The sequence below is a fragment of the Aptenodytes forsteri genome, unplaced genomic scaffold (genome assembly GCF_000699145.1).
Source record: "Aptenodytes forsteri isolate BGI_AS27 unplaced genomic scaffold, ASM69914v1 Scaffold137, whole genome shotgun sequence".
Taxonomy (NCBI): domain Eukaryota; kingdom Metazoa; phylum Chordata; class Aves; order Sphenisciformes; family Spheniscidae; genus Aptenodytes; species Aptenodytes forsteri.
Genome location: NW_008796221.1, coordinates 2,530,826 through 2,546,185, shown reverse-complemented (window position 1 = coordinate 2,546,185; position 15,360 = coordinate 2,530,826). Strand labels below are relative to the sequence as shown.

Sequence of the window (15,360 nt, the reverse complement as noted above, 5' to 3'; positions counted from 1 at the left end):
ACCTCGAATACTGTGTTCAGTTTTGGGCCCCTCACTACAAGAAGGACGTTGAGGTGCTGGAGCATGTCCAAAGAAGAGCAACGAAGCTGGTAAAGGGTCTAGAGCACAAGTCTTATGAGGAGCGGCTGAGGGAACTGGGGTTGTTTAGCCTGGAGAAAAGGAGGCTGAGGGGAGACCTTATCTCTCTCTACAGCTACCTGAAAGGAGGTTGTAGCGAGGTGGGTGTCGGTCTCTTCTCCCAAGTGACAAGTGATAGGACGAGAGGAAATGGCCTCAAGTTGCGCCAGGGGAGGTTTAGATTAGATATTAGGAAAGATTTCTTCACCAAAAGGATTGTCAAGCATTGGAACAGGCTGCCCAGGGAAGTGGTTGAGTCGCCATCCCCGGAGGTATTTAAAAGACTTAGGGACATGGTTTAGTGGTGGACTTGGCAGTGTTAGGTTGACAGTTGGACTTCGTGATCTTAAAGGTCTTTTCCAACCTAATTGATTCTATGATAATATGACTGATTTTGTTCAAAGTAGACACTTAGTCACGTGTCTAGTAGTTAAGCATTTCACTGCAGCATCTACCAATTTGATTACCATTTGAACTGTAATAAGACATGCTTTTGAGTATCCTTTGTAGATTTTTGAAGGCTGTCTTAATGAAAATGACAAATGCTAGACATTTTATAGTTGACATTTATTGGGACTTAGATTTTGGGTTTTTTAGAGTACTGGTGAAGTTTCTTTGGAACAATAGCTTGTATCTTCTTTAGCAGAGGGACATGGCATAAATAGGACAGTAGTTTGTATCAGATTAGTAGAAAAAGTTTCAGTACAAGGAAGCAAAGGATGGAGAGTATGGAAGAAGCCTATACTGTCCCAGTTGTGAAGAATAAATTTTGCTGTTGCATGATATTCAGTTTACTGGAAAGCTTTCTCTGGCAGATTTCTCAAAAGAATCAACTGTTTGAGGGAATTAAGACAGTTGGAATAAAAGAACGTCATCTTTTCAAGGAAGTCATGTTTCCTTTCAAAGGAAACAGTTAATGGAAAAAAGCCAAAGCACAGAAAAGTGAGGAATCCTTTCTGGTTTTTATATACTTATGATTGTACGACCATCAGTTAAAAAGGGTTATGTAGAAATCACCATCATGTGTACATGCAGTATACAGGTTTCATGAGTGCCTGCATGCATATTAGAGGAATATTGTGGTTCTTCTGATAATTAGTATGAGTTTATATATTAAAAACATTATTCTTCCTTTGGGACAAACACACTGCAGGACATTTTATGACTATGGTTTTTCTAGAGTGTGGTTGGCAGTTGTGAATTTCTTGTTTGTTTCCTTGTAATCTCTGTAATTCTGATTATTTGAGACTGTTAATCATTATTATAACAGGGTCATTTTATTGGTACTGCATTTCTTTCTCCACAATTCAAGTTTCTTATTTGTTCTGTTCACATGTAGTGAAGCTAGATTACAGAGTCTGAGAAGAGGATTATCTTTTGTTGTGTGTTCTATATACCATTTTGTGCAGTGAGCTTCCAATGGAGAGTGTTACCTGGAGCTTCCTAAAGAATTTTCAAAAGCCATTTAGATCAGAGCCAAGAACCTAGTGATAGTTTAAACCATTTTTTAGTTCTTTAGTTTCCTAGAATTGTAACAGAATACTAAGTTCTGACTGTTCACCTTTCAAGAAAGATGTTTAAAAGACAAAAGACTAGAGATAAAAGTAATGAATTATTAAAAGATCAAATAACATATGCTACACTGAAAAACTTAAGCTCAAATTATTTTCCTAATGAAAGAGTGAATTAAGGATAATTGTAATCAGCTATAAATATCAACACTAAGAACATAAATTTCATAATGGAAAACATTTCTGTCTAGCAAAGGTGTAGAAAGACCCAAAAGATGGAAAAGGAAGTGAAATAAAAAACAGGCAAGAAACAATTTATTTTTCAGAATGGGGGTGATTAATTATTGGAACAACTTCATTGCAATTGTGGTAAAACACTGCAAACTTAAAACAAAACAAAACAAGAAAAGAGGGCTAACTAGATATTATTCTCAAGTTCACTCATGGCCATAAAGTTGAAGCAAGAATTAATTCAGATAATTCATATAGAAGGTGGTTAGCTGAGGGTGGGGTTAGACCCTCATAGTTACAATAGTTGCTTTGTATCTTTGATATTGGACTTACCCAACTTGCTAGTCTTTTATAACTTTGATGTCAAAATAAGGTTATGATTTTCCATTAAATCTCATAGCCCCTTAGGCTGGGTCACTAGATTGAGATGCTATAAAAAATTAAAATGACTAAATAAATTTTAAAAATCCCTTTCTACTAGGAGAGCTTGCATTAGGAAGTGACAAAGACTCTCCATCTCAGGAAATCCAGAAAAGGGACTCTGTTCTTGGTTTTCTTTGTTGAACATTTATTTTCCTTTAAATAGTTAAATTGATTCTGTAACTCTCCTGAATGACATTTCTAAAAGTATTTGCTTGTTGGCCATGTTAAGATTTTAACTTCACACAACTGTTAGTGGGGAAACTAGGCCATGAGGAGAACTAATTAATTAGCAGCTACATTATTAGTTGTAAGTGACTGGATTATAGAAATAACCTGTTCTGCTTAAAAAAGGCTGTAGGTAATTGGGAAAACAGATTTAAAAAGGCGATGCTTCATTTAGCTGAGAAGTATAGACTGGTGATTTTTAGAGGCCAGCATTTTAATGTCATCTCCAAGATAAATTTTAATAGTAACTTGTCAGTTAAGTGATTAGTTATATTAGTTTAATGTGAAGGAATCATTTGTGAGCCCTTGGAAAAAAGTAAACAGGCCAAAAAACTGAAGCCTCAATTAAAAAAAATAATTTAAAATGATTTAAAGAAAATTTAGCAGTGCCAAAGAATTCTTGAGTTGTGTAACAATTTCAGTATAACTGATGAGAGATAAAGGTAGCAGTGTAACGGGCATTCTGTTAGGCCTTCTCTGGTCTCAGTGTGATTTAATCATCAGCATATTGCATATTCATCTTCTTATACTGATACACTTCTGTCATGCATTTTAAATCAAGTCTGAAAGATTTCCGAAGTGTAACATGATTATAGTGTAAAGTGAAATATTGTTTACTGAAAAAAATGCAGATTTGAAGGGACGAAAAGTACTTAGAAATTTATGATACTTTACTGTTTTAAAAAATTAAAACTGACGTTTAGCTGCCATTTTCTAACTATTTTTTTTCCTTCTCAAGTAACTCTTCCTTTGAATTCATACATAGTTCTATTTCTAATGGAACTATAAAACTTAAAAACCCGAGAGATGAAATATGACATAATCATGGAATAATTTAGGTGAAAAGAACCTTTGTGTTATCCAGCCTCCTACTCATCTGCTGTGTCTGGTTCATCCTCCTGATCCATGCAAAGCCATTTTCAAAGTTAGGCCAGGTTGCTCAGGGCCTTTCTCAGCTAAGGTTTGAAATTCTCTAGTGGCAGAGACTGCACAACTCTCTGCGCAACCCATTCCGGTGCTTAATCACTCATTCCAGAAGAGTGTTTCCCTATATCCCTTCATAATTTCCTTTGTTGCAACTTTTGACTATTGCAGCTTGTCCTTTTGTTGTGCTCTCTGTGAACTGTCTGGCTCTGTCTTCTATAATGCTGTTTAGGTAGTGGAGGATGGTAGTGGAAATAGATCTTCCCTAAACCTTCTCTTCTCCAAGCTGAACAAACTGAGCTCTGTCGACTTTTCCTCAAGTTGTGTGCTCCAGCCTGCTGATGGTTTTTGTTTGGTTTTGTTTTTTTTTTTTAAGGGTCCATTTAACTGATCTGCCTCTGGTCTGTTGATTCAGTTGTATTTAGAGCCCCAAACTGTACCCAGTTTTCCAGGTGGGGGCCCTACATGTATTGAATAGAGGGGGAATAATTGTTGCCTTTGATCTGCAGGCTGTGCTGACCCTAATACAACCCAATGTGTTGTTAAACCCTTATGGCTGCACCAGGACCTTTTCTGCACAACTCATACCCCACCACTCAGTCCCCAGTACCAGTACAGGACTTTGAATTTGTCTTTGTTGTACTTTGTGGAGAGTCCACAAGGCCGTATAAATAAGCTGCATTTTTTGTCTGAGGTGAATGTCTGTGTCCCCCTCCAGTCACAATCACTTCAGGGTACATAGGAACAAAGGGAATCAGTGTTTTCCTTTACCTAGCTATGTTCCTGTATCTTGCTTTTTCATGCACTTGTAAAAGTTGTCATGCCCCCAGTCCCTTAGTACCTTCCATCTGAGTGAAATGGAGAGGGTTTTTCAGCGTGCAAGCCCAACATCCTGTGCTGCATTAGGGACAGCATTGCCAACAGGTCAAGGGGGGAGATCCTTGCCCTCAGCACCAGTGAGACCATAGCTGGAGTGCTGTGGCCAGCGCTGAGCTCCCCTGTATGAGAAAGGTACGGACATACTAAAGTGGGTCCGGCAAAGGGCCACTAAGATGTTAAAGGGACTGGAGCATCTCTCATATGAGGAGAGGCTGAGGGAGCTGGGATTGTTCAGCCTGGAGAAGAGAAGGTTTACATTTTATCCATGTTTATAAATACCTGATGTGAGGCAGTAAAGAAGGCAGAGACGGACTGTTCTCAGCTGTATCCAGTGGAAGGACAAGAGTCAATGGGTACAAATTGAAATACAGAAAATTCTATGTAAACATAAGAAAAAAAACTTTTTACTGTGAAGGTGATCTTATACTGGAATAGGTTGCCCAGAGGGGTTGCGGAGTCTCTATCCTTGGACATACTCAAAATTTGGACAACCTACTCTAGCTGATCCTGCTTTGAGCAGGAAGGTGGAACTGGACAATCTCCCGAGGTCCCTTCCAACCTCAAGTATTCTATGATTCTTGTCTGTTTTCCTTAGCCATTAATTTTCTTTTCCTCTGAATGGCTTTTCCAAAGTCAAGGATATCCTCCTGTTGTGCAAACTGCCTTTACTATTTCAAGAAGGATCATACTGTCAGAAAATGATCTGTTAATGAAGGTGTCAAGCCAGAGGTTTGTCAAGAGAGGTATTAGTGCCCCTAAAGTGGACTCTTGACAAGTTATCCTCTGAGCTCACTTAGTTATTTTGGGTTTGTGTCTTTCAATTTAGATGAGGACTTTGGCAGCAGAAAGTAAACTTTCTTAGGCTACAGTTCCCTGTGTTATTTGTTTCTCTGTGTCTTCCATGTATATAGAAGTGTAGGTCCCACATGATTGAAGATCCTCTTACTCTCCTTCAAGCTTGTCCTAATCTGAGGATTTAAAGAACTTCAGTAACCTTTCTTTTCCTGCCTGGTGATTAAGGAGTCTCCCAGGACAATTTGCTACTTGAATTTGCACAGACTGGCAGATATTTTCATGGATATCTTTGTATATGTGTGTCTGATTCTGGTGGACATAGCATGAGAGACTACCAGAACTTAATACATGTTCTTTGCTTACTTGCTGTGCCTCTGGTAGTTTTGCTAGTTACAATGCAGTCATCCTTGGATCTTCTTTTTGAAGGCCCAGAGTCCTTTTCTGCTAGAGTAGGTCAGTGTTTATCAGATTTCAGTAGTAAGGGTAAGTCTTCTCTTTATGCAGCTGATTCCAGTCTTTGAGAGAATTTGGACAGTTTGCTGTAAGAGTGCAAATGGAAGAAATAGGACACTTGAGGGGGAAAAAAAATACACAGATGAGATACATTCCTGTTCAGAACTGCAAAATGGATGGTCCTTATGGCCCCATTGTTTTCATTTCTCATCCCTGGTCTGATGAACTGCTGTTTACTGGCTTGTGTCAGAGAGTGGCTTCTCATTTTCAGTGCATACCTTCAAACAGTACTAAATGCTTAGATATTGCTACATATTTCATTTTATCAGCAATTCCAGCTTTCAGTTTTTCCTGGCTCCAATGTTGTTGAATGTTATAAAGCATGCAGCTGACAGGGGAAGATTTTATTTATGAACACTGAGATTTATTTGACCTGGAAACTGATTGGAGACTTTGAATGTACATAAAATTTGACGCTACTATTCAGAGGGGAAAGAAAGGCCCTTTAGCCCACGCAAGTATTCCAGCCATACTTATTCCCATAGAAATGCCAACTTTCTACCACTGCTGTCATTTCTCATTGCTTGGCCATAGTAGTCACTAGTGTTGGTTCAAGAGAGTGTTTTTTACAGCACTCTGCCTGTCAACTTTATCCCCACATTTCAGAGAATACCTTGAATCATTTCTCAAGAGACTGACTTTTTTCATCCAAAACAAACAGTAAGGATCAAACTATTTCTTCATGTTCTGATCTGTTTCCAGGATCATGTGCATCCTGTGCTAGTCCTCTCTTTAGAGTCTCGGGGATTTTATTTTTAATATCCAGTATCTTCATCACTCTGGAGAGCCTCTGAAGATTTCTCCTGCCCACGCCTGTATAATGCTTACACCCTTCATAACTATTGCTTTGGCTTAGGAGAGCTGAAGAAATAGAGAGATTGCTAATGGGTAAACTTGCTTTCTAAACAGTTTGTGCCTTAGGACATATTCAGAAGCCTTCTTGCAGGGGATATCAAGGTTCCCATGAGACCAGGGAATCATTCCACCTAGGTTTTAAAAAATGATGTAAAGTCTTGGCAAACGAGTATGCTAATTGACACTATATGTTAAATGATCTTTGCCTTTTTATTTGGAGATGGTGTCATTCATTGGGAAGATAGTTCTGCTTCTCTGTCTTTTATAGGAAGTGCTGGAATATGGAGATCTCTGAATAAGACTGTCCAATTGAACATCTCACAACATAGCGAAAGTGAAGGTACCAAACAGGATTCAAGCACACTCTGTAAAGACACAAATAACCACTGTGTCACTCCTGAGGATTGTTCCTTTTCCTGAGACTTTATAGAGCTGTGTCTTGAAAATGTGTTAAGTTTTGTTGAACATTTTATTGTACCTGAGACCTTTGGGTGGGTAGTTGCTCTTTGCAAAGCAGTTGTCCTCTTAGATACAGGCCCACTTCTCCAGATGACCTGTGTGAGTGAATGGTGCTTGGAGTCAGTCCCCTGCAGTTTGATGCAGTCATTCAAAAGAGAAAAAAGTTGCTGACAGTAATGGAGCTTCTTTAAAGCACACCAATAATGTGGCTGGAATTCTTTACCATTGTATTTTAATAAGAATCAAGCAATGAAAGAAAATTGCTTAGTTTTGAAAGGAAGAGACAGTGGAGTATGCTCTGTTCTTTTATACCACACATGTTAAGTATGTAGGGGCTGGGATAGGGAGGCTCCTGTTGAGGGGCTCTGTGCAGGTTATAGTGGTTAGATGTGAAAACATTTTTAGGAAATACATCTGAAAAACCTTCAGTTACGAGAAGGTTTATTCTTTCTTTATCCATGTTTATTGATTTAGTTAAGTCCTGTCAATGAAGAGGTTGGCAGTCTTTGAGTCATTCAAAAATCTCTAGTCCCAAATTGCAGTTTTGAGGACTCCTTAATGATGATCTTTCAGCAGACTGTCAAAAAGCTTTTCAGTAGGCTATATTCAAGTGTCTTGATATGTTCAATGTGTAGGTCAAAATGAAATGCTCATTTCAATAATAACTCATTTTTTTTTGTTTTGTTTTCTGAGTGTCTTGAGAGAGCAGCTAAAGAACAAAATTACCACACTGATATTTTATGATCATTTATATCTGTGATGTTTATGACTGAAGTCAATCAGAAGGTTTGTTTTTTGGTTTTTTTTTAATTAAAATATTTTCAGCTTGACGAGAGCTGAAGCTCTTCCTGGAAACACCAGGAGAGAAAAGGCGTTTTGCAGAAAGCTCAGAGAGAGGAGAGATGAAAAGAGAGCTGAACTGAGGTGAAATAGGAGCTGGGTAGTGCAAAAATGATACACGTCTAATGGAAGGACTGTGTTCCCTAATATTTAAAGCTATCTGAAACAAGCAATATATGCAAACTTTTGCTTGCTGTTGTCATTTTTTTTGAGGAAATGGTGGATTTTTATGTTACTGAATTTCTTCCCCAAATTTTTGTGGATTCTGATTGGCTTTGGGAGCTGATGTTTATAAAGTTTAGGTCATATGATACAGGGCGTGCACCACTCTTTATGTTGAAATATGAGGTCTTCTGCCAGTCTTCATCCACAGATAACCGGTATATTCATGTGAACACAGTAATTTTCTCTCATGGCATCTTTTTAAGAGAATTTTTTACAGGCTCTCTCATATCTCACATATTGCTGGTATTGGCAGTTTACTTAATTATACTTCATTATGGCATGTGGCTTAAACTTATATTTTTCTTTTACAGTTTGGAAGAACAGAAGTAATTGATAATACTTTAAATCCAGATTTTGTAAGAAAATTTATAATGGACTACTTCTTTGAAGAAAGAGAGAATCTGCGATTTGATTTGTAAGTTAACAATCTTTGACTCTAATATTACAGCCTCTGTAAACATATTAAGTTTTGTCCAGCAAAAAATTAACTTGAAAAGAGAGAGTATCTATTGACATGGAATACATTAATAAACATGATTGATTTAGCATTGCTTCCTCAGAAATAAATGTGTAATGTAATAATGACCGAGTTTTAAGAAATTGGCAGGTGTTAACTAGTCAAAGTACAATCATACTCACAATCTTTACTTTTAGAAAATAGTTAGAAAGCTAAGGATGTCAAAATGTTAAAATATTCTTGCAGCATAGCCAATGAAACAGGTATGGACATACTGTCCAGAAATAAAATATTGTACAAGTAGTACAGAGCCAAAATTTTCTTTACTAAAGTAAATGCTAGTATGCATCTAAGTATACTAATTTTTAAGATTTTAAAGTGAAAGAAGTTGTTCTAGCAGTAGAACATCAAAAGATGGCAAAAGAACATAACATCAAAAGATGGCTTTTGACGTTATTCTAGATATACTTATTTAATTCCACTGGTGGAACTGGTTTGATTTTCACTTTATTCTTTGGAAAACAGAATTGAGAGTCCAGTCACGAGGTCACCTTGCATGTCATCTGTTACACTTCACCCCATTCTTATTATTTCAGTCTTTGTGATAATCAAGCTTGTCTTGTTTTTTTAATTCTCATCCTCTTTTTTATTAGCAATTCTTCCTAACCTTGCCCTTTGAGAGAGCACTTGAACAACCCTCATAGATAATTAAGGGAAAGCCATTCACTCAGCTTTGCAGTATAGTATGCATAGTGGCCACAATTTTTCTTTACGTGTCTTTTTTAGTTGAAGAACCCTTTTCCTATTTCTTTTCATGTGCTTTGCAAGATGTACTTTAGCTTGAGTTTTGTCAATTCTTATTTTGTGTTCCTAAGATTTCTGCCTTCATGTGTATTTCTCTTAGTTTATTTGTTCTTGAGAAAGATTTAGGAGAATTGTCTGTTAAGTTACTTATCAAATAAATATATCAAGAAAGATACAGTGTTGTCTGCCTTCCTATACTTTCAAATTCTAAAGACTGAGGTCTCCTGATATGCTTCATGGAATTAAAACAAGTCCTACTCAGGTGTTGATTATAGCAGTGCTAAGTTGTAGTATTACCGCTTCCCAATTTAAAGTTACGTTGCAAGTTTGCCTTGATATAGAACCTGCATTTAATGGATTTCTGTCTTGTAGACAGCAAAACAGATGAAGAAAGACTTCATAATTTGCCTAAAACTTCCTAGCAAGTTCATGGTAAAGCCATTTTTAAATCTTCTAGGCTTTAGTCTCAATGCGCCATTTACTCGTCCAAGTAGTTGCTTCGAAGTGACTCTGACAGTCTCTTGATTCCCTCCCTTCCCTCCCCCCGAGTTTCTGGAATGTAAATCAATCTGTACATTAAGCAGGGCATAAAATAAATAGGGCAGTGATCACATTAGTGATGATTCTTCCCATAGCAGTGGAAGAAAAAGTATGATGCCTGATAGATGTATGTTAGCAACATTAATAAAGTTACGTGTAGTTTTGCTGATTTTGTTTTAAGTTGCCAGCAGGGTGTACTGAAATGCTCTTGAATGGCAGCATTTCCTATATCGTGGAAACAAAAAAAACCCCCATGTCTAATTTTTCTTTAGCTGTAAATGTCTTTTTATAGCATGTCAGAATGCTTCCTAAGTTAACAAGAAGTGTTGGAGGGATGAGTGAGGAAAAAAGTTCCATCATGTTCAATACACAGATAACAGCTAGCTGTTTCCATCTAGACTTCAACTATTTCAAGGAGTGAAAGGAAATACTCAATGCCAAGATAGATTACAGGGTGCTTCTAGATGGCTAGGTACAAATTCTTTCATCTTCACCATGGAAGCCTGGTGCAGACTTTACTTTTTATTTTAGAAGTTGGGTTTAATGTCACTAAATCTGCTGAATATAACTGTTGCCTGCTATTTAAAATAACTTTAAGTAAGAGCTAGTCACTTTGTGAAATAAAGGATTCTCCTTCAAGTGTAGGTAAAGCATTGGTGAAATAAAGACACAGTTGGGGCTGCGTAGGAATCTTGATTTGGTTGCCTCTTGCTCCTCGTAGGATGCATGTATGTTATGGTGAGGAGGCAGTGCAATAGAAGAGAAGAGCAAAATAAATGAACCAAGAAAGAGAAAGCTAGGCTCAGCGTAGGCAAAGAAAGGAAAGTCTGTAAAGAACTTCTGGATAAGTGCTATCTGAAAAGGACTGGGATCTGGAAGGGGAAATAGAGTCTCCTGTTTGATTCTTCATGTACTCAGAGAAATGGACTCCTGTTTGTTTATTTACGAAAAGCTGTAAATATCAGACATACTCTGTACTTATCAGAAAGACCTGACTGCTTTCTGCTGCTGTTCTGGATTACCTGGACACAAGCCTATTCTGAACTCAAAGCTGAATAGCTGTGTTTAATGTTTGCCTGCAAGTGACTATATAGCCATAGTCTGTGAATTTACTTTAGGGCCCCATAACAATGACAGATGAGAAATGAAATATCGTAGAACTCAGAGTTAAAAATGTGAATCTCATATAGCTACTCATGGATTAAAGCTCCGATTTGGATCAGGAAAGAAGCATCTTTAGAAAGCTTCCTTTTTTTAAATTCCTCAGCAAAATTGTGTACTACTGTTGGCCAAAGTGTTATTTTTCAAAGAAGGAAACTCCTCATGTGATTAATATTTTTTGCAACAGAAAGACAGCGGCAAGTATATCTCTGATTTTTGGTGTTCTGATAAGTGAGCCTGAGCCCCCTCCTAAACTGTACAGCCACCAGTGTCTCAGGCCCCTTTCTGTTCATATTTGATGATTTGGTACTGATTTTGCCAGTGAAGTAGTTCTTTGTTTTAGTTGTGTAGCGAGCCCTCAGGTCAAATTACCAGTTGTGTTCTTCTGTTCAATTTCACCAGACAGTATGCAATTACTTTTTTTTTTAAAAAAAACCCCTCAGGTTAGTGATTTTTATAGTCATTCCTTTGTTTACAAATATGTTTCTAAAACTTTGACTGTGCTGCACCACATCCAGCTACGGTATTCCTGTCCTCCTGACTTGTGATCTGGTCCGTAATGCAACCCACCAACCAGTTGTGGCAGCACAACCAAAGGGGTAGCATACCACGTGGTGGGAATGGAAACGTGCGGGGGAGGCTGAGATGGGCGTAGAGGATACTTTTTAAATTTAGTTATTGGTATTGAATCTGAATGTAGGATTTGATAAAAATATTACTGTGGATTATCTGATAAAGACGGAAGACTATGAAAGTATAGAGATTAGTAATCCCCCAAGAATTTCTTATATTTATTTTTTTTTCATCTAACTTGAATTCACACAGTAATTTTTTTGAAATCTGACTGTATAGTGGAAGGGAAATAATGGCATTTTCTAGCTGGAGGAAGAACAAGGTTATGATAAGATGAAAAGAACAAGTCAAACTCTTGCTAAAAGCAATTTAGTTTATTGTCAGTTATTTCTATTTAATTAGTCAAATGACTGAAAAATTACCTAAGAAAATAATTCACAAGTTAGTTTGTTTTCTAAGATTAATTTTTAATTTTTTTTCTGGTTTTTGGCAGCTTTCATTGTTCAAACAGGAATATCAGAATAATTTCTTTTAGTACCCTGCACTTTGTTGAAAGCTATTTTATTTCAAATAGCTAGTGAACCATAATCCTATAATCTGTGATGATTCAAATTGTCTTTCTTACTGGTGAGACTTCCATTCATGTATCTGTTTGTGTAAATTTCACACACTGAAATAGGTGAGAGAATTGTTTGATTTTTGTTTCTTTACATTGTCCTCAGATCTGTCATCTGGCAACCCTGATATAACTTTCCTTTTTTTTTTTTCTTTTTTTTTTAAGCTACGATGGTGACTCAAAGAGTCCTAACCTATCAAAACATGTAAGTTTTTCCTCACTATTATACTTTCTTGTGCTGAAATGCTTACGCTTTCCTAAATATGTTTATTTTCTTTTGACTGTAAGTAATTGCATAGAGACAAATACAGTGATTATGCTGTGGTTAATAACATATATAATGCTTGTGAGTATAATTTTAATATACAGGACATTCCTCCTGTAAAGGGCATATTTAAGCACACATATACCTTTTCAGATATGTGATATGCTGCATTTTTTCGATACTCTCTGGGTCCTAAAAATTGTAAACATGTTTTGATTGTGTCCCAATTAATATTAGTAGAAACCTTTTATGCTCGTGTCATCTTGAAATGGAAGGGATTGAATAGTAACTTTAAAATTTAGAGGACATTCCTCCTGTAAAGGGCATATTTAAGCACACATATACCTTTTCAGATATGTGATATGCTGCATTTTTTCGATACTCTCTGGGTCCTAAAAATTGTAAACATGTTTTGATTGTGTCCCAATTAATATTAGTAGAAACCTTTTATGCTCGTGTCATCTTGAAATGGAAGGGATTGAATAGTAACTTTAAAATTTAGAGATGTGAGAGTAGAAAACAGAGGCTTCCAAGGAAAAAAAGGACAAAACAATGAGAAAACAAACCAATGTTCTTCTGAAGATTGTTCAAGTAGATCTTGAATTACATATGTGCTTGTTACATTCTAATTAGTACAGGCTAAGCATACTCAGACGCATTAGGGCCTGTTTTTTAAACAGTGCCAATTTCCTGGAATCTTCAATTGTGGAGGGAAACTTTATTCTTTAGACATTAACATTAATATCAGAAATATCTATTTCCCTCCATTGTCTTTAAGAGGAAATCTGTACAAGTTGGTGTAGACTTGGTATCTGTGCTGAAGACATCCAAACTATGCCATATAATACTATGCACACGAAGAAGAAGATGGCTCTGAGAACCCTGTGAAAGGCGGTAGCTAGAAATGTATTCTTAACGACAGCAATTCATTTCCATCATTTCCCAAGTGCTCAAGGTTGGTTTGGATTGTTCATTTTGCTGCCAGCTTCCTGTGTCTCTTTCCCATAGCTCTTAGGAATTTGGGCAGTGAGTAGGTAGGAAGTGAGCAGAGCTTTGCTCATATCCATGCAGTGGGAGCTTGGTGTTTCTGAAGAATGTCAGGCCAGTAGTATTTGCGTAGCTAGACTGCTCATGTGTTCTAGTCACCTCATGTGGAGTAAGATCTGCCCTGTTCCTAAAAATAGCTGTTGACCCATTCCTTTGGAAATACTGGGCAGTGTCATTTAATAGTTGAACAGTTTGGGGGATGAAAAAAAAGGAAACCTGAAGAATTTCAATTTCAGTGACCCAGTTTTGGCAAAATGAGAAGCAAATGAAGCAAGTTTTATAATGGATGTATGAAGTAACCAGACTAGACAATGCTGTCATTTTAGCTGACTATAATAAAGTTTATAAAACTGGCTACCTGAAATTAGACTTTTATGTTCATGGTAACTTCCTGATTTAAGAAAAAAACAACAGAGTAATGAACAATTGTCATTAATAACAGACTGTGGAACTAATAGGAATTAATCATAGAAACTCCACCAAAAAAAAAAAGAAGAAAATTGTGGAACACATGGTTTCAGTGTAGAAAATGGTGTTATTTTAGAATATGTCATACCTGGTGTTTTTAAAAATTAATGAGGAGCTGTGTATTTTCAGATGAATTTTAGCCATTTTAAAAGACTTAATCTTTATGGAAACAGTGTCACAGTGTCAGATCGGTTAAAGGACGTAGTTCAAAAATTTATTTTTTGCAAGGTTATTTTCCTCTTCGGTGGGGTTAGTTCTCAGATCCAATTCACTATATGGACCTATAACTAACACAGCTCAGAGGTGGGAATGAGTGGCCTGGGCTGAGAGAAGAGTCAGAACTACTTGTACAGGTATTTGCTACTATACACAGTATCATAACGTTATGGTTTGCTGTATAGGAATTATAGTGTCTCGATTCTCATTACTGTTTGTGAACAAATCTCACAAGCTACTGTTACTACTACTGCCAGTGATGCTGGGAAGAACAGAGCTAGCAGGCTCTTTTCACTTGCAAGATAAGGAGCTGGACTGCAGCATAAAATTTTTTTCAATGTACATACAGCAGTTTGAAAATTCATTCATATTTTTATTCTACTTATGTTACAGGGAGATATAATATGAAAATTAGCTGATTTTTAGTGATATAGTTAAATTATAAAACACGAAAATAAAGTCTGTCATTAAAGGAATGCTTGTGTATAATTGTCAATCCAGGATGCTCATACAGATCCTGCACAGGCTTAAATTTCTGCTAACATAATTAACTTCCAAGAAATTTATAGAATCAGTGTCGAATTTCTTCATAAAAGAGAAATTTATTAAAATGCTCCAGTTAAAGAAGGTAAAGAAACAGTCATGTTTCTAATGCTTTTAAATTTTTTCCATCTCAGTTTCATTTTTGTTGATGAAAAAGGCAATATAAAAACAGTAAGTTGAGTGCATTAGAATTACTTCTGTAAATGTAACCTAGTGTTATATAAAACATATAATATTGAGTCTGTTTTATGATTCATTATTGTATAATTATTATGAAGTTGCGATGTTCAGCAGAATGTATTCTACAATAGTGAACAGCCCAGATAAATGGGAAACCAAATTTGTTTCAATGTGAAATATGAATTCTGAGTTTTTATGTTACTGCTTTTCAGGATTTTTTGGGACAAATGTTTTGTACACTGGGAGAAATAGTTGGCTCACAGGGGAGCAGACTGGAAAAATCCATTGTGTAAGTATGTCATTCTTGAATGTTGCATGAATCAGAAATGTTGTGGCCAGCAGGAGTAGGGAAGTGATCGTGCCCCTGTACTCGGCCCTGGTGAGGCCGCACCTCGAATACTGTGTTCAGTTTTGGGCCCCTCACTACAAGAAGGACGTTGAGGTGCTGGAGCGTGTCCAGAGAAGGGCAACGAGGCTGGTGAGGGGTCTGGAG

At 36.8% G+C, this 15,360-nt stretch overlaps 1 protein-coding gene across 1 annotated transcript in view; it reads left to right on the top strand.

Moving 5' to 3' along the window:
- The window catches only part of CPNE8 (copine 8), a 107,506-nt gene that overhangs the window by 12,910 nt on the left and 79,236 nt on the right, over window positions 1-15,360 (top strand). Inside the window, exons 3-5 of the mRNA XM_019474582.1 lie at window positions 8,309-8,412; window positions 12,314-12,353; window positions 15,080-15,156. Of these exons, the coding sequence (XP_019330127.1) occupies window positions 8,369-8,412; window positions 12,314-12,353; window positions 15,080-15,156 (161 nt within the window). The 5' untranslated portion in view covers window positions 8,309-8,368. The remainder of the gene's footprint in view (window positions 1-8,308; window positions 8,413-12,313; window positions 12,354-15,079; window positions 15,157-15,360) is intronic.